The 24971-nt window shown below is 37.0% G+C and overlaps 2 protein-coding genes across 3 annotated transcripts in view; one reads left to right on the forward strand and one right to left on the reverse strand.

Annotated features, from left to right (window-relative positions):
* Nucleotides 1-24971, reverse strand: part of LOC142337467 (glycine dehydrogenase (decarboxylating), mitochondrial-like) — a 266460-nt gene that overhangs the window by 176772 nt on the left and 64717 nt on the right. The gene's annotated exons all lie outside the window — the stretch shown is intronic.
* Nucleotides 983-23179, forward strand: LOC142338268 (uncharacterized). Of its 2 annotated transcripts, XM_075387942.1 has the most exons (6): nucleotides 983-1522; nucleotides 4659-4779; nucleotides 9197-9405; nucleotides 10390-10546; nucleotides 10954-12410; nucleotides 22551-23179. In XM_075387942.1, exons 1-6 carry the CDS (start codon nucleotides 1270-1272, stop codon nucleotides 22751-22753), a joined length of 2400 nt encoding a protein of 799 aa, XP_075244057.1. In that variant the 5' UTR covers nucleotides 983-1269; the 3' UTR covers nucleotides 22754-23179. The 2 variants fall into 2 exon arrangements, with proteins under 2 accessions (XP_075244057.1, XP_075244059.1); XM_075387944.1 differs by lacking the exon at nucleotides 983-1522 and having other exon boundaries at nucleotides 4660-4779; nucleotides 9186-9405.

Genomic DNA, 24971 nt, shown 5'->3' on the forward strand with positions numbered 1-24971 from the left:
AGTATCTATGAAAAACTCTTCGTAAGATAATTATATTAACGCATGCAAAACGCCCGCGATTATGAATTATGCAAATCGAACTACTGCTTTCGATATTCAATACTATTTTTTTCGCGTTTTTATCCATTAGTGGCTTATAACTGCGAAACGCAGCAGTCTAATGTGCACTCCATATACACATATAGATAAGTTCTATATTAGTGTGGCCGTGCGCGGTTTTATTGGTAAACGGACATTTTTTGCAAAAACTATCCGTAAAACAAATTTGTTACTCTAACCTTATAACGATTGATGACTTCACTAAGCGTTCAGCATTATTTCATTACATTATAATTTCGAGACAACGGAGAACAACATCTTAAAAAAACTTGGACCCAATTGAAACTATTAAAAGTACATTGGGTCATCGTTTCTTTAACGTATCGAGTTATTAATTGAAAGCCATTAATGAAAATCAAAATCATTAGTTTAATGCGCTTATTTTTAAAGTGTGATTTAATAAGGCTTCATATAGCTTTCGTGCAAACATACATATTACTGATACTAAGATTACGTCAACTGTCCAATAGATTTTCCAATTTTCGGACAGCTGACGTAATAGATGTCATTATTAGAGAACTCAGGGTACAATTTTATCGCTCACTAAAATTTGGAGGCAGTGACTTAGTTTGAAAGATTGAACTTAGACTTAAGGACGAAAAGTCTATTTTCTTAATTTCTAGTGTCCTAACTTGAAGCACTATGTTCAGGGCAATAACTGGCTGCCTCGCTATCAGAGACGGATACAGAGAAAAGTTTTTTTCACTATATTGCAAAATTGTACTCTCAATTTCAATTTCAAATGAATTTTAACATTATCGGACCCTTCGGTTCTCCAAATACGTGCGCAAGTACCGGGCGCAAGCGTGTTCATGTTACTGCACTAAGTCCCTCGGGCGACTAAGATTTTGTTCTAAAATATACTTAGATGGTTAACGTAACAGGCAGCGGTATTATTGGATTATTGTAATGTTTAGTGTTAGTGATCAGTTTTGCTCGTAGTAATGCTGCATTAGTGGATTTTAACTTAATGGACTTAAATTTTGCAAAACAAGTAAGAAAATATTTCCTACCTCAAGTGGTTGACAAGATTCGCGGTCTGATCCTTAATGTTCTGGTTATTTTAATTTCAATGGTCAAACGGCGATGAATGTTTATCACGATCCGGTGGCGGTGAAAAAGTGAAAGTAAGAGAACAACTAGTGGCACCCGCCCACTACACTTTGGACGATGCCTCCCAGGTACAACAAAAACAATCGCCTCCCGGTGTTCACTGACCCAGCGAGCAAGATCAACAAAAACAACCAAAGCAAACCTACCGGACCTCCTCTAAACAAGATAGACTGCGGACCACACGCTGGATGCTATGTCATTACAACACCCACCCCAACTGGGGAGAGATGCTACCACCCCAGACTTCACGAAGGGGCACAATGTTCTGCAAACGGAATGTGTCTTAGTTGTCCACACTGCGGGTTTGTAGGTGCGAAATGATTTCCTAGCGCTTCAAATCTTGATACAATTTCTTGCCAAGACATGAAAGATCTTGACAAAATTTGAAATTCCGTGCCTTTTTCGTTAGACATTATGCGAAAAATTTGGCATTCATGTTCCAAAATTATCCGTACTGTGATTTTTTCTGATGCCGTTGAATTTCTAGTTCATGACATGTGCTGACATGGCAAATCCCTCTTGTTTATCCTGCAAAGAACACTTTTTGAAAATTAATAGCTTGTATTGAACAAGATTAACAAGATATGGCATGATTGTTCCGACCCCTCTTGAGGGGGGAGGAACTATATACTCCAATGGGTTTTTTTGTTCAGAAAATTTTCGCTAATCGATATATTAATCGTAGAGAGTTGAGACTGGTATCATTAGAAAGCTCGTCCAGCGTAGAAAATGGAAATAAAAAAAGATTTTTTTAATTTTCGTTTTTTACAGAGGCTTATAAAAGTAGAGTGAATTCAGATGATTTTATTCACATTTTCCGGAGTTTTTGCCCAAATTTTTGTCAATTCTGCAAGCACTTGTTTAAAATTTTAGGAAAAGTGTTGTTGATTTTGTTTTCAAAGACAAAAACGTATTGTTGATTATTTTGAATTAATTTTTTTGCCAAAAATTCGGGCTAAAGATTTCAAAATTCAGCCTTTTTCGACCAAAAACGGAACGTAATAAGCTCCTTTAATCCACTTTGAATAAATTTGCCGAAGTAAACCCCCAAACAACACTAACACAACCTTTGTAGACGAAAAGGAGGCTACTCCTATTTCAATTTTTGTTGAGAGTGCTCTGTAATTAGAACTTTGCCGTTTTTTGCTAACTTTACTCGTTGATTATCAAAAACACAGAATTTATTTTTGAGTTTCTAACTAACAAATTATCTATATCTAAAACATCCATAAAATAAGGTGTTCCTAATGGACGATAAGCATTAGCAGGGCTAGATTTAAAACAATCTTGGAAAGTTACAATCCAAAAAGAATTCGGATTGTAATCAGTCCCTCTTTTTTTAAAATAAATGATTTTTTTCAAATATTATTTAAAAATCAGAACATATCAAATCAAAGCTCAGGATTGATAGGTCCTTTTGGCTTCCTCAGCAGCTCCAAGCTAACGCATTTATTGTTAAAGTTAAAGTTTTTATTTGAAAGTTTATGGTTGTTTTTGACTTTAAAAGATATTTGATTTTCAAATAAATAGTGGCTTAAGGAAATTTTCCTCTATTCTTTTCTGAATTTGGTCAACTGGTAGCTTAGTATCAGCAAAGAAAGAATGCTTCTGCTTTCTAATGATTTAAAGTTGGATCATTTTTGCGGTTCAAAGCCTCAAGTTAATGTTTTCTGGCTTTGATACTACTAGATTTCTGATTTTTTTGTTTTTAGATATTTGCCAGTTTTTCACGTTTTCTAGTTTTGTCGCATTATCACATCATTGACATATCACATTATTGGCGTTCAAAATAAAAAAGAGTTTAAAATATTAAAATCCCGAAAAACATAGATTATAGTTTTAACCGCTTCGACACTTCTTTCTTGAAGAGTATAATTATTTTTTTTGATTTTGTCTTTAACCGTTGATTTTACATTGTCTTTTTAGTCCTACAAAATTTCCTGTGTAATGACATGTTTCATTGGATTTTCAAGGAAATTTAGATAAGCCAATATTCTGATATTATTAGACAGCTCATGGCTTTCATGACTTTGAAAACAATTGTTTACCAAAATAAAAAAAACTTTTAAACTTCGCAATTTTGTTCTTTTGATTGTGTTTTTGTTACCTAGTCTCGTTAATTACAGAACAAATATGATATTATTGGTGTCAAAGAAAGGTGTCAAAAGAGGATTCTGTCTTAAAAACTATTATTTTGAAAGAATTCGTTATGACCTTACTGGCTTCGACACCGGTTTTTCACAAGAAAAATAAATTAATTTGATTTTTGTCATAATTGACGTTCTTTTTGTAGACGCAAGACATGTTCTGGATAATTGCAGGACTCACGGGCTTCATTTGGACGAATAAATGAACCTATTTAATTTTTTCTTTTTGTAATTAATGGCTTTCATTATTTTGGGAGTAACTTTCTTGCGAAAAAATTCAAAACTAATACTTACTTTTGACATTTTTTTTGTCTACTTGTTACCTAGTCTCATTGATGAAAGGCCACATTCAACACAATCGTTGTCTGAGGAAGGCGCAATCGAACATTTTTTGAGGGGCAAAATATGGCTTTACGGCTTCGACAGCGGTTTCTGGCAAGTTTTATTTTAACTTTTGTTAGTGGTCTTTTTGTTGTTCTTTTTAGCCGCATTAAAAATTGAATAAGGACAGGTCTTAATGTTCTTCTAAAGAAGCATTGGTAATTGTTAACTTTTGGGATATTTTACTTGATTTCTATTGGTTTTAATTACTTTGAAGTTGATTGTTTAAAAAAAAACAAGCGAACTTTTTAACTTTACTGTTTTTGTTGTTTTTCTCTAATTGTTACCAAACGTTTCTATGGACTGGTCCTATATCTTTTCTGGTGATTTATAATTCTTTTGTGAAGTTTGTTTTATCGGACGGTTTGTTGACTTTGTTATTAAGTTTTGTTTTTTAAAACGGACAAATTTTTTGATGTAATTAATGTTTGTTGTTGTTTGATTTCGCTGTTCGTCTTCACTCACTTCCTTAATATTGGCATATCTCATCATTCTAGTTCATTATTTTTTTACTCCACTGAGTTATTTGCTTTGTAGGCTATCTTTTCGTTCATTTGGCATTCCCAAAATTAATTTTTTGGGTTTTTCTATCTGTTCATTTGGTAGACAATTAGGCAAAAATTGTGGATGAGCGGGGTAGGAACCTTAGATGCGATCGCACATTACCGAGCCTCCTTGTTTACTTTATTCTTAAATTTCTTTTAAAATTTCTAAATTTTTTAGCATAAACCCTATCAAAATTTAGTTTCACCGGTTTTATTCTATGGTTCGCTCTCCTTTCCTCTCCCTCTCATCTCTTACCCTTCCCTTAGTGTCAACTTATTGGAAAACAAATTTACAAATGGCAACTTTTTTGAAAAAAAAAATGGTACTTGGCTATATTGCAGCTTTGTTAATTATATGTATCTTTGTTTGCAGGCTACACTCACATAGAGTACGAGATGGGTGCTTTTGCATATTGGTGGGTGGCCCTCTTGGCTGTCTTCACCTTCTTCCTGTTCATGTGGGTGCCCTTCTGTTGCGACATGTTTCATAACAGGCAACAAGAACACACACCATATACCTATACACCCCTCTAACATTATCGCTTTCTCTCGAGCAATCTAAATGAGTGCACAGCTTCATTGATTCGAAAAAAATTTGAGTTCGATTCCCTCTTATAGCTTAGCTGCTCTAACAATTGTAAGCCTTCAATTAAAACAAATATTCTAGATAGTCTGTACCCATAAAATCCGAAAATTCAATAGTAACAACATCGTTATAAACAAAAATAGTGCAGAAAAATAAATGCACTGTTTTCCAAAGATAGCTAAGAACAAAAAATATGGTGTTTTTTTTCAGTTCCATTTCAGGAAAAAAAACAAATTTCATTTAGCTTAGAATATAACAGAACAGAAACCGTACTGTAATTCTTTTAATGGCCCGTCCCGTAGCACCCAGTTTCGTTTTCTCCTGCACCAATTAAAACGAAAAATCTATCTAAAATTTGAAGCCAATAAGCGGGTGTTATTTATAAAAAGTGCTGTAAATACTCTGAACAACTGTGTTGGAAAGTGAAAAAAAAGTCATACACACAAATCAATTAAGTGCTACTCGTTGGTGCTACTAAGTGCTACTAATTTTTCAGAAAATAAGATTAGAGATTGAAATACTATTTTCAAAAAATTAAAGATTAGCTGACAAACTATAAACTTTGAGTTCTGATTACATGGATTTAAATTTTTAGTTGATCTCAAAATGATTTTTCAAAAATTATGCATGAACATGATGTCTCTAAAGCAAATTGATTTATAGACCTGAAATCTAAACAATGGACAAAAAGTGAATTTTGTCTAGATAATTCTGCCTTGGTTAGAAGTTGTTGATGCACTGGAAAAGCAATTCTCCATTCCAGAGCCCGTAATAGTAAGTTGAACTGAATTTTTCAATAACTTTAAAGTTCTCTATAAATGGCGTCAGAAATTTGTGACAAAACACATGAGAAACAAACAGCTAAGTAATAACAAATAAATCCGTAAAAATTCACAAAATAGAAGGAAATATCGGTAGAAAAGATTTCCCTCTTTTATTTTGTTCTGCAGCTAAATCCTAAACAAAGAGAATTTTTAAAGGTTTTATTTCCAGGCTCGCAAAGTTTTCCACTTGTAGCTCTAAAGATTAGTGTGTTTATTTTATCTTAACACAAAAATGAGCTGTTTTTGTTATATAATCTCACTTTTTGTTATATAATCTCATTTTTGCACTGCACTCAGATTTCCTGAAATGGCGCTTCATTTATTACAAAAATGATTCCTAAAGCACATCGAAATTTACCTACCAGTTTACAAATAGAAAAAATATTTGCATTAATTGACACTTACACCACCATGCGTTACACAAACTCTAGTCTAGATCAAAGTGTTAAAATTTGAGTTGTTCACTTCTCTAACAAACGTTTCGATTTCAAACGATGCTCGATTATCTATGCTCATATATCTATGCTTGATTTAAAAAGGGAGAACTAGACTTCAATTACTTAGGCAACACTTATGCAATTGAATTGCCCTTCATATGATGCTTGCATACTGAGAACTGCATCACAGTGATCTTAAGAACAATTGATCCTTTCCGTTTGATCCCCCCCAGTACGTTATGCGCCCCCAAGTTACAGAGCACTCGGCATTATATATTATTTCATTCTGTAAAAATATGGCACGTGCTTCTCAAGGGGGGGGCGCAAATAATATGCACCCACTAACCTGGGGGGCTGGGGGGATAAACGGAAAATATCCGAAAAATTTGTTATCATTAAGCAGAAAAAGTAATGATCCCCCTAAAAAACAATAATCCCCCTAAAAACAACAAAGACCTGCCGCTTTGGTATGCAGAAACTGAAATAAGCAAGCATCTACGTGATGACGAAATCAGACTCCTCAGATAATGGGATAATGGGAGATGCAATATTCATTTTTCAGATATATGAATTGACTAATTCCACCCCCCCCCCCCATTCAAATGAAAACGCTGACTATGAGCATGAAAAAGCTATGCAATGCTTATAGGCCCAAGCTTAATTTTTGATAAACATAGCAATGGGCTGCAAAAACTTATCCGATAGCTTCCTAAAACTACTGTCTCGCATAGACTATGGCAAAATACGACTGGCGAACAGAAAGATTAGTTTTTAATACAAATTGCCGAATTGTCATCTTTTTGATCGGAAAAACATTATAACATTTGTGTTGTTTGTTTCGGCTGCCATCAATTAACCTTCATCTGGAATAATATATATATTTTGAGTTGTCCTTATCTCTTTCAACTAAAGTTATCTTATTTGAGATAGATCTTCTTAATCTGGGAGTAATTGTTGTGCGACAAAAATTTTAATACACCAATGAACACAAAACTCACTCTACGAAAAAGTGAAGAAAGAAGTCACGTATGCGATTAAGTTAAAACTAATTGAAACAATGAAATAAAAAAAATCACTTGACTGGAGTGGTCGTAACAAAATTCTTAACACAATTTAAAAAACCAACAAAGCCAAAAATAGCTTCATACAGCAATCGCTATCGCAGGTACAATGAAAGTTTTCTTGAGGATGAAGCGAAATAGAATAAAATAAAAGCTAAAAACCTCACCTCAACAGACGACGGCTCATTTTTCGAGGACAAAACACTGAATTAACCAACTAAAGTGAGATGTTAATAAAGTTGTTTCTTTCTGTTGATACGATTTTCACCAAAATCAGGACATTTGAAATATTAGTGACGCAACTACAAAAATCATATAAAGCTCATCACACAATTTGACCGTACTCTTTAATTGGTAGGCCTGTTCCTTAGTAAACATTTAATTGCGAATTTATTTCAATCCCATGCAACCATTATTAAAGATTTTGAACGTATAGAAGAGAAACTTTCTAATCAAAACATCGATTCGCTTTCTATTGTCTTCTTTATTGCATTGGTATACTATATAAATAGATCCCTCGTTGAGTGCATTGTAAATCAAATGAAACTAATCCAAATTGATTCATAAGATCTCGGTGCTCCTGGAAAATAATTTGCAAAATTTCAAATTGAGTTTCACAATTTTCACAAAAAAGTGAGCAGTTAAGTAAAAAAATTTAATCAAAATAAACAGTAAAGAAAACTTCAAAAATTTTAGGGAAGAAACAACTTCCCCACTAAGATCGTCTACAATCATTGAATAAAACGCACTCTGAGCATAAAAACACTATAAATAAAAACGCTATTATGCATTGGTTTTTGGCGCATTCTTTTTTAAGATAGCTGTGAGATCGTAAAAAAATTTTTGTGATAGCACCAAAAAAATGCAGTCTGGCATAGACTAAGAAACAATAAAACTGGAGAACAGAAAAATAAGTTTTTTGTACAATTTGCTGAGTTGTCATCGTTTTGTTCGATAGCCCTTTTAATTATTTGTGTCGTTTCTCTTGATTGCCATCAAAAAACTCTCATCTGGTGTGATATATACCGAGTTGTCCTTATCTCCTTCAACTAAACTTATCTTATTTGAGAGAGAGAGAGAGAGGAAAAATGAATTCGAGAGTAATTGTTGTGCGACAAAAAAAATTAGCCATAATAATAAACAAAAAAACTGCTCCACTAAAAGTGAAGAAAGACGGCAAGCATGCACTCATGTCTAAAGTACTTGAATTAATGGAATAAAGCACTTTTGAAATTAGTGTGACGTCATATGGTCGTAACAAAATTCTTAACACAATTAATAAAACAGAAGACCAATAATAGCTCCGGTCAGCTATCGCTATTGCAGCTACTACGAAACTTTTCTTGAGGAGGAAGAGGAGTAAAATTAATTGAAAGCTACAAATCTCAGCATACCAAACAAAGACTTATTCTTCGAGGACAAAAAACTGAATTAACCAACCTAAATGAAATATAAATAAAATTGTTTTTTTTTAGTCGCCCAGAAGAAAAATTTTCTATGAAATACATCGATTTGCTTTCTATTGTCTTCTTTATTGCATTGGTATACTACAAACAGATCCCGCATTGAGTGATTTGTATGTGAAAAATTTGATAAATACAATCTCGATGCTCCTGAAAAATATATTTCAATTATACGTCATGCTTTCAACAATGCAAAAGTCTGAATCTGAACTAAAGTTTCACAAAAAAAAGAATCCATTAGCAGCGCTCAATTAAGTAAAAAAACTAACCAAATTTCAAAAAAATACTTGCCACACTACGATCTTCAACAAGCCTTTAGTAAAACACCCTGTAAAAATTTTGTATGTAACCTAGCCGTAACTTTAAAAAAAACAGAAGCGAAGTTCGCTGTTGACAAAGTTGTACGCAAGGAAGACCATTTTCTGACCACAATAATAATTTTATCAAACAGTATATAACCATATATCTAGTTAGTCCAAAATCAACAGTCTACGACTTCAAATAGACAGATAAAGCGATACAACTACAGACATAGTATAGACGATACATCTGCATACGATGTCACCGAGTGTTGATATACTGGCGAAGATGTCACTGCTACTCTACGAGAGCCAAGTGTTGCAGCAAAGAGGACAGAATGTGTGAACACTACGGAGTCGAGGGATGCGACACTCGCAGTCACCCCAAAAACGAAGGAGAACACCTCTGTTATCGGTACACTGACGAAAAGCTATCAGAACGGCAAAAATTAAAGGGACTTTTTGTACAATAGGCGGAATTTATCACTCGAAGTTTGTCCATGTGGCCGTATTACATTTTCAGCTGCACTATCTACCTGCTGTTTTCAGCTGCACCCAGGTCGAGAAAAAATCTGAAAAATATGTAAGATAAGCTGTGAAAAGTTACGTTTGGTACATAATTTTGCGGTGAAATGCGGCGAAAGTGGTGAAATTATGTAAGTTCACCGCTAGAGTATGCGGTGATCTTACAAAAATTCACCACAATTCACCGCTAAAATATGTAATTTCACCGCTATAATTATTGAACCAAGTTGCGCATTGCTTGCAAAAACTCAATTCCTTGACCTGAGAGAATTTCATACTCTTAATTATCGTGATGAACCGAGATCAGGTGCAGAAATTTAAGCCGGTATTGTGACGGCCTTAAATTATTTTTCTTCATATCTGTTTATAAACACATCGGTAAACAAATGTCAAGAGCAGGAAGTTTATCGCTGTTATAATACCAGCTTAAATTTTCGCACCTTATCTCGGTTGATTAAGATATTTGAAGGGAGTATAAAAACAGGGTCTTTTCTCTCGGGTCTCTAGGGTTTTTTCTCTCGAGTCAAAAAAATGAGTTATGCGGTTCCTTGTTTTACATAAAATACTAGGGTCAGTGTCTTTGAATCAATACTATTAGACGCTTTCATGTTTTTCCAGTAATCAGAAAACTATAGTTGAAGTCCTGAGTTCTGATCAGACCATCTCCAGGCCATTTCACAGAAAGTTTCCACATACTATGAAAGCTGAGCTCAGAAAGACCCGGTGTGCTCTCAAAAATTTTTCAATAAGAAGTCTATATATGAACGCAAACTACGTCTGGACTTTTTTTCATAATTTAAGTGTCATTTTGTAGCTGGCATATTTTACATTATGGAACCAAGTGCTATACTAGAACTAAGTGATAGTACTGGATCAGCGTTATCTTCAATGTACTAAAAGTCTCCTTGGTAAAGGCAGAGTCGCCTCAAGGTGACAAGGGTGACGGAAGAGATAACAACGGGCAAAACAATATGCAAGGAGGTCAATTCCTAACTGACGGGCGAACACCTAATCGGTATCAAACAGGTGATCCTGAAATGCGAGGACACCGCAGACATCACAGGAGGTAAGTGTGAAAACCCGGTTGTAAAATGATATATAAACAGATTAAGTTCGGTCAAATTGCTCTCGAACGACATGTGGGGCTATTTAATTCACAAAAAATTTACTGCAGTAAAATTGATCAAAAAGAAAGGACTTCTCCAATACTCCTCCTCGAGTCGTTAAAAGACACAATTTTACGATAATAGCTTCAAACTACGTTCGAGAGCAATTTAACATCGCTTTTGCATTTCAAATCAAATCTCCCTACAACAATGTAAAAGTTTACTCACATCAGATTGTTGTGACACTCAGATTATTGTAAAATGCTTAGTTGAACCGTCTGCAAATATGCCTCAAACCAAGCAGCAAACGTACGTATTTATAAAATTCGAACTACATCTCTTAAGAATATTAGGACCATCTGTGTAGGTCACACAGCCATGGACGACATTTTGAAGACAGATCCGGCCATCACGGCAGTCGGCGACGCCATCATCGCCATAGAAGAGGCTTCCACGATTCCATGGATCATAGCAGAAGTCGAAGTCGACACCACCGACACCGTCACGGCCGATCACGTGGCAACCAGTGGGAAACCGAGGATTCCTATACCTGGTCAGGTCCTCAAAGATCGTGGTTCAGAATCAAAGATAATCGACTTTCCGGATCTAATTCTGGTTCCCGGCATCGAGATGATCGACGCCACCGTCGACACCATCGAGGGCATCGAAGGCATCGCTATGGAGATGACACGTTCAGCGTGCGTGACACCAGAACAAGTGACTGGACAGGTGATGAGGACAATTCGAGACTGACAACCAACTCGTTCGATGATTGGAGGAATAACAGAAACAGGAACAGACGGCGCAAAGGCTATTCAGGTGATATAGACAAGCAAAAAGACGGAAGTTTCCATACATCGGAGTCAAATTACAAGTTCACCGATACAGGTCCGGCTAGTTCCTGGGAGTTTGACTCGGAGCGATATGCCAGTGTATCGCCCGATGACGTTAACCCGAAGCAGGTGATCCGATATAACAGGAATGCGCCCAATGCCGAGCGATACGCTAAAAATCAGTACCAACAGGATCAAGCACCGAAGAAATACGGTGACATGTCTGAGACAAACGATCAAAACACATTTAAATCTCAATCGGTCATAACTGGGTCTGTTCGTAATGATGACGACGCGGGTTCTTCCCAACGATACGGCAAACGGAGGTCACCAAATCACGACAAGAGACGCCGAAAACCACGAACTCGTAGAAGGAGAACTCATCAAAGGCTAAAGAACGCAGAAGATCCTAACGTAGGAGTTCCTGATAAATACAACCCAGAAAATCGGGCTTATGACCCAAAATATAAATACATAAAAAATGAACCGTTCACTAAAGATGCATACCGGGTCCCCAACCAACAGGAGAATTATAAATCAGAGAGGTTGTACGACAAGGAAAAGAAAGTTAACTACTACAAGCGGGAAATAGTTGACAACGATCGTTATCGACAACAGCAAAACCCACCTAAGTATCAACAAATTCAGAACCAACAACAACAACAACAACAAAAACCCGATCCTTACAATCGACAGCAGGACAAACGCCTGCTGTATAGCAAAAATTTGGAAAACGTCGAAAACCCAGAACAACCAGTGCAGGGTCAGACACGTGAACCAGCCAGAAAGGGCGAGAACCCAAAAGCTGCCCCCCGAAAAGAACAGCAGATAGAAGGACGTCAGCAAAAACGCCAGGAGCAGAGGCAGGAAAAACGTGAGAAATCTGGTGATTACTATTCACGTATGCCTGAGAGTGTTAAACAGAGCTTCCCAAGTCAATCAGTAGCATCAAAGAGTATCGTCAGCAGTGGAAGCCGATCAGCTGTCTCAGGTAGTGTAATACAAAGTTTATGTGGGTCTTTCCCATTTTAGCCCCCCCCCCTCCCCCCACCCCCATTATGGTATATTTACCATGATGGGGGGTATAGGTTATCTGACTACTAAGCTGGGGGGGGGGACTATAATGTGAAAGACCTGTTTATGTAAACAAAAAACCTTTGTAAAAGTTATGAGGAACCCGATCAGGCATGCAACCTTGTATTTCTAAGAAGTCAATTTTGAATTTAAACGCAAAAAACCTAATTATAAAATCCAGCAATTATATTTAATTTCTCATTGAAGCTGTGATCCCTTCGTAAAATTTTCTGTTCACGATTGCAGCATATGCCGGAGTTTTCCACTAAAACTAGATTTTAAGTTGTACGGCTTCAGAGTTATAAAATTACCGCTCTTGTTTGGCCCTGAACTCATGATTAGACCTTGCTGGACAGAAAAATGATATGCCCAAATAATGCTGAACCCAAATTATCCATGAAAATTTGTTCTGCTTTTAGTGAGGCACTGAAAGATTGGTGCATGACATTCAAAACAAAACTTTATTGAGCTAAATAATTATTTCGACAAAAATCCGATCAATTTCGATTCAATTTGTTTCGTGAATCGCGTTATTTCATTTTAATCGAATCAATAAATATATACTGTTAGAATATCGATCAAACTATAGTCTTAAACTTAGTGAGAATTAGAAAGAAAGTTTGACTTACCAGATTAAAAAGACAAGCAATATGACTTCGATCAAAGAAATTATATAAATGAATCGTCAAGAAATGGTGCTTAGAATCAATATTCGGTTCAAATTGGTGAATCTAGATAACTATTATTAGAGTTAGATTAATTGATGTAAAATCTTCCCGGCATTTATTAAATGATGATGATATTTCCGGAAGTGTGAATGAATTTTTAGAAAAGTGCCAATGCATTCCATTTATGGTTCCCTTTGCGACTGATTTGCAGAAACAAACCATATTGGGTAACCTTTGCTACCCCCACTATAAATCACGGTGCTAAGATTAGTTTTGTATTTTGACTTTTTCACACTGATAATGGGTATATATACAGCTGATTTTTGAGTCCTTTTTCATCCCCAAATTTAAATCACCATCTTGATCTAATAATCAGATCTCTCCTGTAAATCTCTAAATTCTACTGTAAAATATCATTTTGTTATTCTCTCATTTTTGAGAAAAATTAATTCTTTTACTTAGTTGAAAACGCTTTTTATTCCGCTTGCGAAAATCCATAACCCAACAGGTTATGGGCCCAGCAAATTTCTAAGTCATAAAATTAATTTCCAAAACAAAACTAATTTGTTGTTGACAGTCATAATCCATTTCTGCTTAGTACCTTTTCTTTTCACAGCTGTTTTGCCTGCTGAAACTCCAATGGATCAACAGACAGTGAAGCTGCTGACCTACACAGGAAAGGCACAGGACTTTCCAATCTGGAGCACAAGATTTGTGGTGATGATGCAGACGAAGGGACTCTACAAATCACTACTGGGGACAGAGGAGCAACCCAATGATCCTGCGCCACTGGCCAATGGGGCAACCAATGATGAGAAGAAGAACCACAAGGTGCTGAAGGATGCATATGAGAAGGAAGCTGCAGACATCAAGGAGAAACGTGTGGTGCCATCTGGCACTGACTCTAGATGCAACAACCCTCATGCTGATGAGACATGACTGTGTGGGAGATGATGGCATTGGAGATGGAGCAAAGGCTTGGAAGCTTTTGCAAGACAGATTTCAGAGTGTGGAGACGCCGACAGTGGTGACTTTAGTGGCACAGCTTGCTCGACTGCAGCTCGAGGATTCTGAGGATTTGGACAGCTACTTCATAAGAGGACAGGAGCTGCTCACAAGGCTACAAGAAGCAGGGGAAGCAGTATCCAAGACCCTCTTCAACGCCTTGGTCCTCAATGGTCTGCCAATGAGATATGAAAGTTTTGCTATACAGGAAAGCTTCAACCCGGCAACGAACTTCACAGAGTTGAGGAAAAGGCTGCAGAACTTTCATGAGAGCACGGTGCAGAGACACAAGGGACAAAGTGGTTCAGTGGCACTGGCAGTGAAGCGTGACTTCAAGAAGGGGCCCAAGAAAGGAAACTGCTTTGTGTGTGGGATCCCTGGACACTTTGCCAAGGACTGCAGGAAGAAGGAGACAGCACAATGCAGCAAGTGTGGTGAGAAGGTTCACCTAGACAGGGCAAGCAAGAGACAAAGAGATGGAGGCAAACATGAGTCAGTGGCAATGGTTCCAACATTGGCTACACCAGACGAGGAATGCTGGGCAGCTCTTACCCAGTGGAAGACAGCAGGCACGCTAGTGGACAGTGGTTGTACAGATCACATAGTGACGAACATCGATGCGTTCCTGGACTTTGTGCCCATTCAATCAGTGGTCAGAAATCCCAACGGAGAGGCTTCCAGAGTGGTGGGCAGAGGCTGTGTGAAGATCAGCGTACCCTCAAACAAAGTGGAATTCCAATGCAAACTCAAAAAAAGTTCTGTGTGTGCCGAACTATTCTTCAAACCTACTATCAGTCTCAAGATGCACGGAGTGGGGACATAGCTTCACTTTCGAGAGAGGAAACAGCTGCATGAAACTCCAGAAGGGAACTCGGGTAAAACTAACACAAGAACATAATTTGTTTCACTCACCCTGAAGCGTTCTAGAATTCAAGATGAGTTCCAACAGCGTGAAACTTGACAGTGCAAGGAAGTGGCACAGACGCTTGGGTCATTTGAATCAAGCGGATGTGGTCAGGAATGCACCAGAGACAGTGGGGGAACTCGATGATGTATGCAATGTGTGTGCATTGGCCAAGATCACAAAGACTCCAGTACCAAGAGTGGCAGAGACCCAACCAGAAGAGAAGCTGGAGAGGGTGTTCACAGACGTGATGGGACCTTTCAGAGTAGAGTCACTGTCATTGTTCCGGTTCTACATAGTGTTTGCAGACCAGTACACGAAGTTCGTGTTTGTGGAATTGCTTAAGGCAAAGAGTGAAGCATTGGCCAGCCTAAAGAAATTTGTTCTCAGTGTGGGGACGCCCAAGGAGCTGAGGCAAGACAATGCGAAGGAGTTTCTCTCAGAGCAGTTCAAGACGTACTGCTAAGATGCAGGCATTCTACAGGAGAAGACCATACCAGAGACGCTACAACAGAATGGGTTAGCTGAGAGGTGCAACAGGACACTGCTGGAGATGGCAAGATGTTTGCTCATTGACTCAGGACTTCCCAAGATGATGTGGGGAGCAGCAATTCTTCACGCAGCAAGGATCAGAAACTTGGTTGTGAGACGAGGAGAAGAAAAATGCCCAGCAGAGCTGATGAGAGGTATAAAACCTAAACTTCCAATTAGTAAATTATCTATTTTTGGTTGCACAGTCTTCATGAGGAAGACGGACAGAGAAGTCAGCAAACTTGAACCCAAAGCACTGGAAGGAAAGTTTGTGGGTTACACCGAAGGAGAAAACGGATACCTGGTGTACATACCCAACACACGCAAGGTGATGGCAGTTCGAGATGTGATCATCAAGGAGTCTGAAGTGGGCTCAATCCCTGACAACAAAGAAACGGCTGACCTACTAGATGATGGGTCGGAACTGGGAATCTGGCACCCAAGTGATGGTCATCAAGACGATGACAACAGAGAACGACAGGACACATCTACTGCAATAAAGGAGGAGTGGCATGACGCAGGGAGCGTGAATACTCAAGAAACAACAATGAGACAAGAGGCCTCGGATGTTGGAGAAACAGCACTAGATGAAGGATCTACTGCAACAAGAGGGAGTCACAGAGACTCAGAGTCACTGGAAGACAGTGACACAGACGACTTCTCAGAGTTAGAGGCAGTTGGCTTCAATGAAGATGCACTGGAACACGCGGACAGAGCAGAGCCCAGACGAGGAACACGAGCAAAGAATGTTCTTCAATTTTTTGGAGAAGTCAGGACCCATCTTGCTGTGACTGAGGGCGACTATGTGGAACCCAAAACAGTTTACGAGGCCAAGCAAGGTGACGATTGGGACCAGTGGCACCGGGCAATGAAGGACGAGGTCAAGGCACTCCAAGACAACGAGACTTGGAACCTAGTGAGACCACCCACAGACAGGGACGTCATACCGGGCAAATGGGTCTACAAAGTGAAATTCGGACCCAGTGGTCAAGTGGACAAATACAAAGCGCGCTATGTGGCGAAAGGCTTCAAACAAGTGGAAGGACTGGACTACTTTGAGACTTTTGCTCCTACCTGTAAGCCGGAGACATTCAGGATTCTACTTCAGCTATCAGCGAAGCAGGGCCATGTGATGCACCAATTTGATGTCAAGACTGCTTTCCTGCACTCACCAATCGAGGAAGAAGTGTATCTGGAACAGCCACAGGAGTTTGTAAAATGCGGATCAGATGGGGAGAAGTTAGTATGTCGACTAAATAAATCAATTTATGGTTTGAAACAGGCTGCTAACAACTATTACAAAGAGCTGGCAAACTTCCTACTGAGACAGGGGTTCACCAGAAGCAGGAACGATCACTGCTTGTTTGCAAGATCAGAGGCAGAGGATCACACCTTCATCTTGGTTTGTGTTGACGACATCATAGTAGCATCAAGAAGTATGACAGTGGTCTCTGATGTCAAGAAGGCACTAGAAGCAACCTTTCACGTGGAAGACAGAGGGAGACTACACTGGTTTCTGGGTCTAAGAATCAGACGAGAAGAGGGCAAAGTCACAGTCGACCAAGAACGCTACATAGAAACAATGCTTGAGCGGTTTCAAATGGATCAATGCAAACCCTCAAGAACTCCAGCTGATTTGAATTTGAAACTTCAGACAGCATTGAACGGAGACGAAGAAGTGGACCAGAGGATCTACAGAAGCTTGGTTGGATCACTTCTGTATCTGGCGAAACAGACAAGGCCAGACATCATGTTCACAGTCAGCATTCTGTCCAGACACATGAATGCACCTACCAATCAACACTGGATGTGCGGAAAACGACTTCTGCGATATCTTCAAGCTTCAAAAGGTTTTAAACTTACTTACACAAAAGAGGCTAGTTATGATTTAGTGGGGGAAAGTGATGCAGACTGGTCTGGAGACATGAACGACAGAAAATCAACAACGGGCTATTACTTCAAGCTCAACGGACGTGGCGCAGCACTCAGCTGGGGTGTCAAGAAGCAGGCCACAGTTGCTCTTTCTTCATCAGAAGCAGAATATCAGGGCATGGCAGCAGCAGTTCAGGAAGCACTCTACCTGAAACAACTTCTAGAGGATTTTGGCATCCAACAGAAACAACCAATAGCTATTGGAGAAGACAACCAAAGTTGTATCAGACTCTGCCAAAACCCAGTCATGCACAAAAGGAGCAGGCACATCGAAACAAAGTTTCACTTCATCCGGGACAAGACGGCGGATGGAACTATTTCAATTCATTACGTCCCTACAGACAAAATGGCAGCGGACATCTTCACAAAGTCCTTACCCGTTTCGAAAGTGGAATTATTCAGAGCAGTTTTGATGGGAACAGACTCTACCCAATCAGCTCAAGTCTGAGTGGGGGTGTTAGAATATCGATCAAACTATAGTCTTAAACTTAGTGAGAATTAGACTTACCAGACTTAGAAAGTTTGACTTACCAGATTAAAAAGACAGCAATATGACTTCGATCAAAGAAATTATATAAATGAATCGTCAAGAAATGGTGCTTAGAATCAATATTCGGTTCAAATTGGTGAATCTAGATAACTATTATTAGAGTTAGATTAATTGATGTAAAATCTTCCCAGCATGTATTAAATGATGATGATATCTCCGGAAGTGTGAATGAATTCTTAGAAAAGTGCAAATGCATTCCATTTATGGTTCCCTTTGCGACTGATTTGCAGAAGCAAACCATATTGGGTAACCTTTGCTACCCCCACTATAAATCACAGTGCTAAGATTAGTTTTGTATTTTGACTTTTTCACACTGATAATGGGTATATATACAGCTGATTTTTGAATCCTTTTTCATCCCCAAATTTAAATCACCATCTTGATCTATTAATCAGATCTCCCCTGTAAATCTCTAAATTCTACTGTAAAATATCTTTTTGTTGCTCCCTCATTTTTGAGAAATTAATTCTTTTACTTAGTTAAAATTGCTTTATATTCCGCTCGCGAAAGTCCATAACCCAACATATACAATTCTTGAGGGTAGCGAAAAAACTGGAGCAATGCCCTTATTGACATGATAGCATTTTTTTAAATTAAAAATTCGTTCCACAGTTTTTAAAGCCAAGAGGACATTTTCTGAAGTCATGTGGGTATAGGAAAGAAACAAAAGAGCAATTATCAGAGCCCCAAATTCTCCTAATTTTCCAAATTTTCCCACCAAATCGCTAACAAGTCGTTTTTTAACGAATATTGTGAAACTCAACAACAGTCAAAATTTTTACTCTCAATCAAAAGATATTGCGAATACTATTTCTCTGGGATGCGATAATTGGGGAGTGGGATAATTAACCCTATTCGTCCCGGAACAAAGCCGCTAAAATTTTCATTTTCGGTGTTTTAGCAAAACTATAAATTTGCATTTATTATACAACATAATATCAAAATTGACTTTTAAATGTAAAACAACGGAATTCAATTTTCTATTTGGTCTACTCAGTGGAATCAAAATTTTATAATAAACATCTCTGAAAGCTACCAAAAAGACGATGTTAACCTGAGTTCCTTGCAAATTTTATAGTTAAAATGAAATTACGTATGAGCTATGATGCATCATATACCGCCATATAATGTGTCAAAAAGGCATGCTGCATCAAAATTTGTTTCTTGTGATCTAAGAGGGCGGACAAAGTTGAATTCTTTTGATATACACGATTCAAAAACGTTTTATGGGTTCGACTCTGTGATGAGTTTGGCTCTCAATCTTTGCTAGCTGATGTTGTCTTCTGCCGACTAAGTCGGAGTAGGCGAATTTGCCGCTTAGTTGGCTGGCTACAACATTAACCTTAATTAGCTGCTATATCTTGTACACTCTGTCAAAATAGGTAGAAATTATCCTATGGACTATAAAGAAAACCAACAAAAGTGAATGGGGTATATTTGCGTCCTCTCAGATTTTTGAGGAACATAAAAACGACTAGCGCATCTGAACTATTACAAAACTGAAAATCTTTAGTCCTCTTTTAGTCCCTCCTGACTGGTCTCGGCTGTTTCCAGTTCTTTTTATTGTGAAGTAACCGTGGAAAAACTATTTAAACTGAACAATCAGTGAGAGTGGAATTTATTTTATAATATTTGGATCACCAGCTGAAATCAAAGAGAGAGCACGTCGTCTCATTAACTTTCCTGCATTCCTAAACAAAACCACAAACCGATTTCAGAAACCAGTTTCTCCGGAGCCAGTTTCTCATGAAGCACCGTTGAAAAGTTTTATTAAATTCATCGAGTCCCAAAATTTGAAATTGATGAAAATTGTACTTTGATAAAACCGAGCCTAATTTGTCGAAAAAAATGAAGCATTTTTACCTACGACAAAATTTGAAGCAATTATTTTGAACATGTTGGTCTTTTTCCAAAATTACAATTTTTTTGCGGTTTCCTGATTTCACATGTCCTAAGAATTAAATCTGCGCGGCATCTTTATTTCACCCCTATTTTGTTTCAGTGATGTCAATGCTCAGATCTTTCGCTGTGAGTGGTTAAATTATTACAAACATTTCAAATAATCTAGTGAAGTAAAGAATAAAGAATTTAAGACAAAATGTAATAATTTTGGCTGCAGTTAGGGCGTTGTTTGTGAAACTCCAAAATTCTTCTGAAATTCTTCCGACTTTTCGGGAATTATTTTGGTTTATGTTTTTAATGCCTAATTTGCGCTCAAGGGTTTTTAATTTTCGAGTGATTTTTACATCCTTGGCTTTTTTTGTCTTGCGTGATTTAAATTTCTCTCTCATTCTCAAGTTTCAGCAGCTGAAGGCAATTTTTGGCAGTTCACTACTCAAATGAAAACTGCGCCTGAATTGGTTTAAAAAATTTTAAGGGTTACAGTGGTATATGATAACCTCTAATGACGTCATTTGAAGCCTCGTTAGTGAAATTAGTTTCCCCTCCCCAAACTGAAGCAGGCTCCAATAGATGCGAGCTCCCATTAGTCACTTGGAGCAATTCTTACAAATTTAATCTTAGGTTATGTTTACAAATTTAAACTTAGGTTATGTTTAATAGCCGAGAAGCGATAGCGGCTATTATTGGGGATATCTTAGTTTTTTACAATCCAAGAATTGTACTGTCTTGGCGCTCAGTCTTTTTTTATTTTTGTAAGATGTTTTCACACCATTTTTCATGACTTTGAGCTTTCAAAACGGCATAGTACGTTAAACCCCAGCGGGCATCAACTTTCATTAGAGGCTAGTGGCCGCGATAAGTAGTCCTCTGAGTGCTTAGATTAATGAAGCAACTGAGAAGGCCGTATTTTAAGAGAAAAAGGACATTTTTAGGAGTTTTCAATCCCATATTATCGCAATTTTTCGCATTTTTTCGTCTTTTTTTGAAATTTTTGTTGGACCAGTCTGATAAAAGGTTTGTAAAAATTGATAAAAAGTATTTTACAAGACTTTTTATGACCATTTTGAGAGCTATATTTTTTGGTACTCGACAAAACGGAAAAACCTCCTCAGGGGTTTGATAAAAGGTTTTAACAAAGTTTTTATTGGTAATACAGTGGTTTTCAGCATTTAAACATCATGAATTTCATTAATTTTTTGTTAAACCTTGCATTTTTTTCAATTTTTTTAAATTTGTTTTTGTTATCTAAGTTTTAGGCGCTCCAGGAGCAGGTAAATATCCTATAGCATTTGATAATATTTCTGAAAATTATTTGATTGTTCCAAATTTATTTATCTTTATGAGCCAGTGAAAATCTTGAAGTTACAAATAAAGATATTGGATAGTCCCTGGAGACAATAAAATGGTAATGAAGTTTTTAATATCACAAAAATTCTTTTTAATTTTTAAAAGTTTTTTGTTATTTCCCGATTTTAACAATCTTTACAGGCCAACAAAACTTTTTTAGGTCTTGGGGTCACATGGCAGCACTCCACAGGCCAAAACATGATTAAAATTTTATTTCCGCAAAATTTAAAAACTTTCTATAAGTTTTGCACTTGTCAATTTTTTGGAGCATATCTCATATTTCTCGAGTTTCTCTGCCTATAGTGGAAAAAACTCCTTTTAAAGTCTAGTGCGTGTGAGTTAATGAGTTTATTGAACTGTATCATAATTGGGCTTCAGGGTAAAAGCTTCAAGAGTTTTAGCAATGAATATTTTGTTCAGTTTGTTTGTTTATTTTAGTTTCTCAACTTTGGTTGGGATTGTTCAATTTATCTGCTGGTCAGGAACATTAGTTCTCAATTTTTTTTCAACTCTTTGGATTGTATTTCGGGACTTGACCTTGTATGTTTTTTGTTTCGTCGTCTCCATCGATGGTTCTTACGACCTGACTTCTTGGAATGGACTTCTTCAATGATTTCAGTGAATTCTAATGCTTTGCAGTTAACATTTGTGTGCTTGAAGTCACTTTTTAGGTCAATTGCGTGACTTACCCCACTAAAAAATGATTTCTGAACTCACTTATGGGACTTTAAACTTTTTGAACATATACCAGTTAAAGATCGATAGTGTGCCAAACTTATATGCCCTAATTCTTGAGTAATAGTCTTGAGTTTTTGATTTCATCTATCAATTTTGAAAAAGCTCTTATAAGGTTTTTTTATAGATGGTATGTGTCATAAAATAGACATTCCGAATCTAACCCAAAAGTCTCGTGTTGTATTACAGGGCTGTTGGTCAATCTGTCTGTTTTATTTCTTTAGTTGTTTCAATTCCATGTAAGGCCACAGGCGTCTATCGCAGCTCTTTTCCGGCAATCTGCGGTCTATGTTTTTAGATTACAGTGGAGCAATATTCTTGCGAAAAAATCTATTTTGCAAGAAGTATGTTTTCACATGACTGGAGCTGAAACTTTCAAAAATGTTTTCGAGCAAACTAGAAAATTCGATTGACGTGAATCTATTGTACGCTTTTTGAAAGCTGTCATTTTTTTCAGAAAAACTCAATTACTTCTGTAAACAGGTCTACAACAGCAAGGCCGATCGGGACCCGTTCGGGGTGGTGGTTCCCCAGAGCCCGAAGCTGCATCTCCAACACCTGAAGACGAAACAGGGGACATTGACTCGAATGAGGTTGAGGATGATGAACTAACGGACGATGAGGACAACACGACAGACCTATCTGAGGACGATGACTCGGAGAACAAGTCAATGCGGCAATTCTGATCTTCGCGCGCGAATAGGAAAATTAGCAATGAAAAGGAGAACACCGTTGAAGCCGAAGCGAACCTCTTGTTTCTTTGTCCAGTTATGAAAAGCCGTATTATAGTTGAAGTCAGAAGCTGTAAGAAGCCGTATTACATTCTGCTCGACATGTATCCTTATTAATCAACACTACTTTCCTCCACACCTGATAAATATCAGGTCTAAACTAACTGAACTCACCAACTATAAACTATAACGCATTACAAGATTGAAATGTTCAATAGATATAGAAGCGTTAAATATATTGAAAGTGGTCAGAACAATAAATTTGAGGTTTTCGAGAATGTTTTAATATTAAAGATTCCCCTTTTACCTGTTAATTATATAAATATATGTTCACACTTTAGTTTGAGAGCAACTAAGGTCGAAATAACAATAAAAATAATGATATTAGTGATAAAATTTAGATTATGAAAATACGAGCTGTCAAATATTTAATTGTTTCCACTTGCTAACGATAGCCCTGTGAACAACTTTAGCTAAACAGTTAAACATAAGAAACCATTATTGTGGAGGGAAGTGCTCCTATCATCATTCAACTTCAATTTCTTGAGTTCCAATACTCTTAACCTTTATATAGATAACAATTTTTTAAAATAAATTACACCATTTCACCAGAGCGTCAGTTCCATTATCAAATCTTTCACTGTATTGTTTTACGCCGCTTTATCTATTTGTCTGATTTATTTATTTTGGCATTCAGATGAAAAAAGACTACACGAATTAAACAGCAAAAAATGCCGAGTTTGCTGAAGTTTCATAAAACTTTTATCAATAGCCGCACAGCGATAGCTGGGGCTATTATTGGCCTTCTCTTGGTTTTTTTACGACTCGAAGAGGAGTATTGGTTTTCTTAAGGTTTTTTTTACCGGAAGTACTATTCGTTCAGACGATGATTTGACCTGAAAGCGAAAGTGAGTAAAATTGCCGTGTGAACTAATTTTTTCTGAGCGAGAGAAGTTTTTTGATCATGCGCTGCGTTTAGTGAATGACTTTTTGACATTGAAAAGTAGTTTTTGACTGAATGGCACATATAGATAACCGTTTTCAGCCGTTTTTTCGTCTAAGTGGCCTAGTTTTTTTGCTTGTAATTTGGTCTTTTGTAGAAATAATTTTTAATCGATGCTATGTTGAAATGTAAACCCCTGAAATTGATAGCACAGTATTTTGCATAGCCTGAAATTGCGTTTCAAATGCGAAACTGGCACATATTTCTTGATTTTTTATTTAATTTTTGGCTTTTTTTCTAATAATTTATTCATTTTTGGATCTTTTGGCTTTTTTTGTCAAAAATCAGTTAATATGGCAACTTCCCTTTGATAATTCATATACTCAATGCTTCTTTCTACCTCGATGTATTTTTGTTTCATAAAATTGTACATTTGCTAATCCGATTTTCGTAGTTTTTTGCCAATTTTTTTTCAGTTTTTAGTTTGCATTTTGCTTTTAATTACTAGAAATAGTATTTTGGGGAACATGAGGGACTTTAATTTTGTTTCAATAAAAATACAATCATTTTTTGGCGTTAAGTTTATGAAAAAACAGATAAATTTTCATAAATGCAGTCTTAAATATTTTTTGACCACTTTTTTGCAAAATGTTTCATTGTTTCGTATGTCTGAATTCTGCTTTTTCTTGTTTAATTCTGTTCAGCAAGTTGGATTTTTTTCTCGAATGACTCGTTGTCTTTTCTATGTCTCGAATGCTGATCAATGAAATGAACTCGTTTTTCTTAACTTTTTAAATTTGGTTTTTAACTTTCAAAAATCAAGAATTGGTCTTTTTGTTACGGTGTTCCTAACATTGTGTCCACATTCTTCACATTCTTGTTTGTATCATTCTAGTTTTGTCCTGGCACCTACTTTTGTTATATTGATTTTTTCAGTTGTTAAAAATTGAATGAATTCAGCTTTTTCTTATATCTTGGTTTCTTCGGTTTGCAATTGATTTAATTCAAAATAAGGCAGTACTGGGAGTTTGCTAGAAAGTCTTTTCCAACATTTCGACTTTTTACTTTACATTGCAATTTTCTTACGGGCTTGTTATTGTTTTTAGACGATTGTTTGCTTTTGAATTATTCTGTTGCTTTTGTTTTTCTTTTTTCTATGATTAATTTAATTTTTGAATTAGTATGAAATCATGTTGTCTAGCGTATATACAACAAGGAAGAATCAGGTAT

This window comes from Convolutriloba macropyga, chromosome 4 (assembly GCF_964194025.1).
Source record: "Convolutriloba macropyga chromosome 4, txConMacr16.3, whole genome shotgun sequence".
Lineage (NCBI taxonomy): Eukaryota > Metazoa > Xenacoelomorpha > Acoela > Convolutidae > Convolutriloba > Convolutriloba macropyga.

Bases quoted from the DNA above. Each gene is read 5' to 3' on its own strand.
- LOC142338268 (XM_075387942.1), top strand. From the start codon at position 1,270: ATGCCTCCCAGGTACAACAAAAACAATCGCCTCCCGGTGTTCACTGAC. The intron at 4,780-9,196 runs GCAACAAGAACA...GACATAGTATAG, and splicing joins TGCGACATGTTTCATAACAG to ACGATACATCTGCATACGAT. The intron at 12,411-22,550 runs GTAGTGTAATAC...TTCTGTAAACAG, and splicing joins AAGCCGATCAGCTGTCTCAG to GTCTACAACAGCAAGGCCGA.